This window comes from Crocuta crocuta, unplaced genomic scaffold, assembly GCF_008692635.1.
Source record: "Crocuta crocuta isolate KB4526 unplaced genomic scaffold, BGI_CrCroc_1.0 scaffold987, whole genome shotgun sequence".
Taxonomy (NCBI): domain Eukaryota; kingdom Metazoa; phylum Chordata; class Mammalia; order Carnivora; family Hyaenidae; genus Crocuta; species Crocuta crocuta.
Window position 1 is genome coordinate 201313 of NW_027530527.1, and position 6780 is coordinate 208092.

At 47.0% G+C, this 6780-nt stretch overlaps 1 protein-coding gene across 2 annotated transcripts in view; it reads left to right on the plus strand.

The window, feature by feature from the left end:
• The window catches only part of PTK2B (protein tyrosine kinase 2 beta), a 128344-nt gene that overhangs the window by 112035 nt on the left and 9529 nt on the right, over positions 1 to 6780 (plus strand). The window contains exons 21-24 of one of the 2 annotated variants that reach the window (XM_077767516.1): positions 576 to 780; positions 3370 to 3478; positions 4692 to 4757; positions 6025 to 6150. In XM_077767516.1, the coding sequence (XP_077623642.1) occupies positions 576 to 780; positions 3370 to 3478; positions 4692 to 4757; positions 6025 to 6150 (506 nt within the window). The remainder of the gene's footprint in view (positions 1 to 575; positions 781 to 3369; positions 3479 to 4691; positions 4758 to 6024; positions 6151 to 6780) is intronic. The other variant, XM_077767517.1, reaches the window with a different exon arrangement.

The following is a 6780-nucleotide window of genomic DNA, read 5'->3' on the forward strand; positions in this document are numbered from 1 at the left end:
CTCAGAAGGAGGAGCAGGGAGAGGTGAGAAGACCAGGTGATAGATGGACAGCCCCTTACAGAGCACACAGCCACATAGATTATCCCTCTCAGTTCTCCACAGTCAACCCAATAAATCTTGTTATTATTATTTCCATTTTCCAGATAAGGAAACTGCGGCTCAGGCAGGCCAGGGGCTTGCCTGTGGTCATGTAGGCAGCAAGTGTTGGTGCTATGCTTCAAACCCCAGCTTTCTCATAGAGGCTTCACTTCCTTCTAGAAGGACTGGTGGAATCCCAATGACATGCCTTTGACTGCCCCCTCCTCCTGGCCACACAAAACCTAATAGCTCCATGTGGACAGGGTCTAGGGAGGGGAGCCCTAGTTCACTTGCAGATGCAGGTGATTGGTTCCTTAGTGGACCACCACAATGAGCAAGACCCCAGGGATGCTAGAGGGGGAGGCTAGGGAACACTGGAGGTCCCTGGCAGGGACTGAGTGCTGATTGCCATGGGTTTCCCTGAGGAGGGTGGACTGGCCTCTCCACACATGAGTCCTCTCCAGTGCAGGTCCTGAGCCCTCTCCTCCTGCCCTCAGCTGTATGCATGTGGGAGATCCTGAGCTTTGGCAAGCAGCCCTTCTTCTGGTTGGAGAACAAGGACGTCATCGGGGTGCTCGAGAAGGGGGACCGGCTGCCCAAGCCCGACCTCTGCCCACCTGTTCTCTACACCCTCATGACTCGCTGCTGGGACTACGACCCCAGTGAGCGGCCCCGCTTCACTGAGCTCGTGTGCAACCTCAGGTGACCATGGAGAATGGGTGGGGGGCTGCAGGCACAGGGCTCCCAGAGAGCAAGTCTCCTCTAGAGCCTCTCTTAGAGGCTTACAATGTATTTCCCTAAACAACATGCAGTTGGTTTCCTTGCAGCCACCTTACAGATGAGAGAATTCAGGTTCAGTGGCAGTGGTGGATGGGGCTGGGACTTGCACCAGGACCTCCCCTCTGACCAGCACAGAGCCATGTGTCCAAGTGGAATTGACTGGTGCTCCCAGCAGAAGCATGGTGCTGTGAATGTTACAGAGACTGAGCAGCTTGCCAGAGGCAAGGGGAGGGAAACTGAGTTCACTGTCCAATAGGAATTCACAGACACAGCCAGCCTGGATAAGCCTCACCATCTCGATATCTCTCAACCTCAAGCACAGGGTGTTGCTCCTAGTACGTGCTCCAAAAATATTTTTTGGGTTAGAACCCAAAGTCTGAACCAGACTTTCACTGACATGCCTATGCACTTTGCAGAGATATGGGGTGTGCCCTACAGGAGGCCCAGCTTGGGCATGGGTCCCGCATTCCCAGCAGCACCCTGTGCCTCTCCTCTGCCTTTGATTGTTCCTCCCAGATAGCAGAGAAGGCAGTGATTGATTTTTGACTGTTAAGACAGTGACCCAGAGGTTGCCTCTCCCTTCTAAATAGAGCATTGGCAGCCTGGAGGTCTGATCTTTCACCTAAGAGCCATTATTCTCTGGGTACTGGAAGGTCCCTGGTGAAGGGTGCTGTCAGAGTACATTTTTAGAGGGTCTGCCTGTTTCCTTGGTGGCCTCCCTGCCAACAACTCCTCCCTGGGTGGTCTGACTTATTTTTTGGCATCCTTTAGGTCAGGGATCAGCAAACTTTTCTGTAAATGTCCAGATAGTAAATATTTTGGGCTTTGCGAGCCATATGGTCTCTGTTACAACTACTCAACTCTGCCATTATAGCTCAAAAGCAGCCATAGACAATACATAAATAAACGAGTGTAGCTGGATTTCAGTAAGACTACTTGGGGGAACTGAAATTTGAATTTTTATATAATGTTCACATGTCATGAAATTTTTTCTTTTTATTTTTTTCAAACGTTAAAAAATGTAAATACCATTCTTAGTTTGGGGCCATAAAAAATAGGTGAGGGGACTGGATTTAGCCTGTGGGCAATAGTTTGCTGGTCTCTGCATTAGGGAATCTAGTATTTCATTAACATTAAAAACACCATAGCTTTAAACATTGCAGTCAACATGCTGGCATTTTTTAGAGAAAGAAAATAGTTCCTGGAAAGTCCTTTGGGGGGAGGTAACCCAAGGGGCATGCTAAGGCAGTGGGAATAACATTGAATTTGCTTGCAGGGCGTTCCAACACAGTTTGCAAGGCTTTCAGCTTCAAAGACCTCTCTGTATCTGTCTATCCCTTTGTTGACATTCCTGATTAATTTTAGACTCATCTCTTTGGTCAAATTAGAGAAGCCAAAGTGTTCCCAGAAAAGTATTTGAAAGATGTAATTTGAAAGGGCCAAAGCTTTGGGGTGATGGGGGTTCTTAATTCACCCTGGGGGCTTGAGAACCATGGGGAGCTATGACAGGCACTTCTCCATGAGCTGATAAGCATGCCCTATTAGAGGAACAAGGCCAGCCTCCACCATGGATGGAGTTAGGAGTAGGATTTCTGGTGTGATTGGAAGGACATCTGAAGATCCCAAGGACGCCAGGATACCAGCCCCCTCAAGCTATAGCCTGGTAGTCCTCCATTAGAGTTAAGAAGGGATTTGCTGAGTGTTTCCTAATTTGGGGGGGGGGTAAAAAGGGCCCTTTTAATGTCAAATTTTGAAAATTCCTCCCATAAGAATAGTTATATTTTCAGAATTTATTGATTGGCAAAATGTATTAAGCTATATAATGAATTTTTAATATAATATATAGTACAATGCATGTACACTTGAAAATAGTACCAAATAATATATATTCAGTAGTACATAATACTTGGTACATATATGATCATATGGATTCATGGACCCCCTGTAATCATTCCAGAGTCCTCTAGGATCTGTGATTCCCAAGTTGGGAAGAAACTTGATTGGGTAAGAAAGGCAAGAAGCATGTACGTATCTAACCCAAGAATGAATCCATAGCCATTTCTCATTAATACATGCCAGGAATGTGTTGGTGGGTGGTTTAATGAAACATAGGAGATGTAGAACACAGGTCTTAATGATAAAGTTGGCTGAGATATCAGAAATCTACCTAGGGGGTCAGTGCCAACAGCAAGCACAGAAAGGCAAGATGCTTGGGGAGGTAGGCGGGAGACACACTTGCACTACCCTATTGGATTGGCTCTCCAAGGACTTTTTCCCACCATTGATCCATTTATGTGATTTTCCCAACTTCACTGTTGGGAGAGCTGCCTCAGGACCATCATCCAGCCTTCTTAGAAGGGTCTCCTCAGGTCACTCTGCAAAGGAGACAGAAATGGGATCCAGTGATCCTTCTTTGGGCCTCTCCAAGCTTCTGAGGAAGGAGTACAGAGAAGAGGTCCCAGGAGCATCTTTAACTTTATTCCTCTTTATCTTTACCTGACTCCTTGGCAGTGACATTTATCAGATGGAGAAGGACATTGCTATAGAGCAGGAAAGGAATGCTCGATACCGACCTCCCAAAATCTTGGAGCCCACAGCCTACCAGGAACCCCCACCCAAGGTAAACAAAGCCCTGGTCTCATGGATCCTGTGAATCAAGCAGAGCTGGATCCCTGTCTAGCCCATCCTGGCCTAGGTACCTCCACCCTTTTCCTCCAGCATAAGCAGGAAATACTCCAACAGTCCTCCTGGCTCTCAACCCAACTGTCCATCAGCACTGAATTCAGACCCCATCACATGGGTGTCCTGGCAGGTGTGATCTTGAGACCCCAAGAGAGCAGACCCGTCAAAGAAAAGTTAGGGCAGGGAAACACGCTGGAAACTCTTCCCCTTGAGGGGCTAGAGCACTTTTCTTTCTTGTGTTTTTCAGGGACAAACTAGATGTCCCTGAGGGCACATAAATGGAGAGTGTCCTCCAGTTCTTATGTTCAACTTCCATGTACATGCCCTCCATGGCATCTCTGGGCTCAGAATCCAGTGCTCTGTTTGCCATGGCATTAAGTGAGTGGGTTTTGAGGGACCATGTCTATATTAGTCAGCTCAAGCTTCCATAACAAAAACCATAGAATGAGTTTGGAGGTTAGGAAGTCCACGATCAAGATGCTGGCAGATTCGTTGTGTGGTGAGGACTCTCTTCTTGACTTGCAGATGGCCACCTTCTCACTGTGTCTTCACATAGCAGAGGGAGCAAGAGCCCTGACCCTTATGACCTCATCTAACCCTAATTACCTTGCAAAGGTCCTACCTCCAAATGAGAGTTGGGGCTTCAACATAGGAATCTAGGGGAGACACAAACATTCAGTCTGTAACAAAGTCCTATCTGGTCCAGGATCTTTTCTCACTGTCCCCCTTGCCTGCCATGCTCTGCTTATTCCCTCAGTTAGGGCCCAGCTTAGTTTTCATCTCCTTCCTGAAGCCCCTGCAAGTGCCTAAGGCCTCGCTGACTTGTTACCTCTGAAAGGATGCAGCTTTTGACAGCTGATTTGACAGGTGTTCCCACATCTAAAGAAGCTACACAACAGAGATTGTAAACATTTCAATTAGTGATAGCCCCCAGGAGGACAGGAAGACTGGTTTCTTTGTACCTTCTTATCATTCAGCATATAATGGGTGCTCAATAAGTGAATGCAACTGGTTTTAATGATAACTTTGCCCCTCATGTCTCCTTCATTCTGAATAAGCCTGAGATGTGTCCAACCTAATATTTCCCTTGGTGAGCATGCTCACTCAAGGAGAAAGGCATGGACTGACTCATCTTTATGATTTCTCTCCAGCCCAGCCGACCCAAGTATAGACCCCCTCCACAAACCAACCTTCTGGCTCCCAAGCTGCAGTTCCAGGTAAACATATAACCAGAGGGCTGGGAAAGTTTGGGGCTATTACTTATCTTGAGCCTTCCTGAAATTCCATTCTTGTCTCTTTGAGGAGTAATAATTATCTGCTTGGTATATGGAAATGGCCTTCACTGACTTTTTTGGTACCCACAAGAGAATTTGAACTTCAGAGCGCAGTGATCAAAATGCAATTCTACCAGGCTATCCTCAGCTAAGACTGTCCTTAAGTCCAGTCCATATGTCTATAGTGTTTGCTGCTCTGTGTGCCTGCCTCCAGCTACCTCTCTATGCCCAAGGCCTCTCTGGCCCTCTACCCTGAAGAGAGCTTTCTGAGAAGGAATTTCAGGCAGTTGGGGAGAGTTGATATTCCTCCAGGGAATGGAGTTGCTCCCTGGGTCTCCCCTCAGAGGCTGTGAGCAGAACCCAGGTGGCCATAACTGTATCCATCTGAGCTTTCCTCATACCTCCATCATTACCAACCATGGGATCTTCCCAAGCTGTTGGTCCTTGTCTGAGAATGTCTGTCTCATGTCTCGGTCCAGCACCTCGGTTTTAGGGAGCCAAGGCCCATCTCTTTTCTTCTCTTACATTCCTCAGCTCAGAGTCACTGCTCAACAATGGAGCATCTCAACCAATAGAAACAATATCTGTTTACCTGATACTCCTTATAGAAATGTGCTGTCTTATGGTCCTATATTTCTCAAGGAAATGCTCCAGTACCAAAAAAGGACTAACCAAAAACTAATGGATAAATCTTTGTCCTGTAAAGAAAAAATCTTGATACAGAAGACAGAAGCAATATTCCTAAAAATCATCATACCTTTTTGTGTGATGTTTAAAATAATAAACACACACATGTGCGCGCGCACACACACATTTCTGTGGACTAATCATATCTCTCAGTTTGCAATGTGACTATGAAACAGAACTCTTTTCTGAAGAGTCCTAAAGCCAGAGACATGGACTCAGTAGGTCAGTTACATAGGTGGACCCCAAAGTATGCAGAGCATCATGGTGTTTGGATGCTAGATGAAAGAGAGGCCACAGTGGTGGTGCAGACTCCTAGGCAAGAGCCATATGTGTTGCCCTGCCATGTCTCCCAAACAAGACCAATGAAAAGCTCACACCATATTCTTTGTTAGCTCCTGAAGAGCAAGTCCTATTTTGCTAATGGTGTCCATTAATGTTTCTCTGTGCTCGTGTTTGTAGCAGCTAATTGTCCACCTTCTTGCCTTGTCCCTGTGCCTGGTGCTTCTTTGCTTCTCCTGAATAGGTCCCTGAGGGTCTGTGTGCCAGCTCACCTACGCTCACCAGCCCTATGGAGTATCCATCTCCTGTAAACTCGCTGCACACCCCACCTCTCCATCGGCACAATGTCTTCAAGCGCCACAGTATGCGGGTAAGAGGGCTCTGCATGCTGGGTCCTAACCCGAACTGAGGAAGCTGCTAGAGGGAGGTATCTAGGCCACCGGAAACTCCACATCCTCAGGGTCAGGAGGTGCCCTCCATGCTATAATGCACCAGTCAACCCACCAAGGGGCTCTTTGTTGCTCTCTCTTTTGCAAACAAACCAGAAGCTGGGGGCCAAACCCAGCTTTGCTCCTAAGGACAACAGCTGGACCTGGACATGCCCTTGTCCATACTCTGGTGCTATGGCAATTGGTGTCAAATCTCCCCTTTCCTGAGCCCTGGGGATAGTGTGGAGATTTGTGGGCAGCTGACAACCAATCCTGATGGTGCCAGAGAATAAAAGATCCAGGAGGCTCTACCCAGTTCTGCCCTTCCTGCGTGATTGCTTCGGTTGCTAAATCTCTCCTTAGTCAATGGAAAGGCTTCCTTGTGGCTCTACTCCTGCTGCTTTTGTAAGAGTTGCTGTTGTGTAAGAAGGGGTTTGGGGGTTAGTGTGGGGCTAAGGCACCTTTCTAGTCACATCTTTGTTATAACTGCCAATGAGGTCTTGTGGACTAGCTTCTGATTGTTAAGTCTTACTAAAAAAAAAAAAAAAAAAAAAAAAAAAAAAAAAAAACAA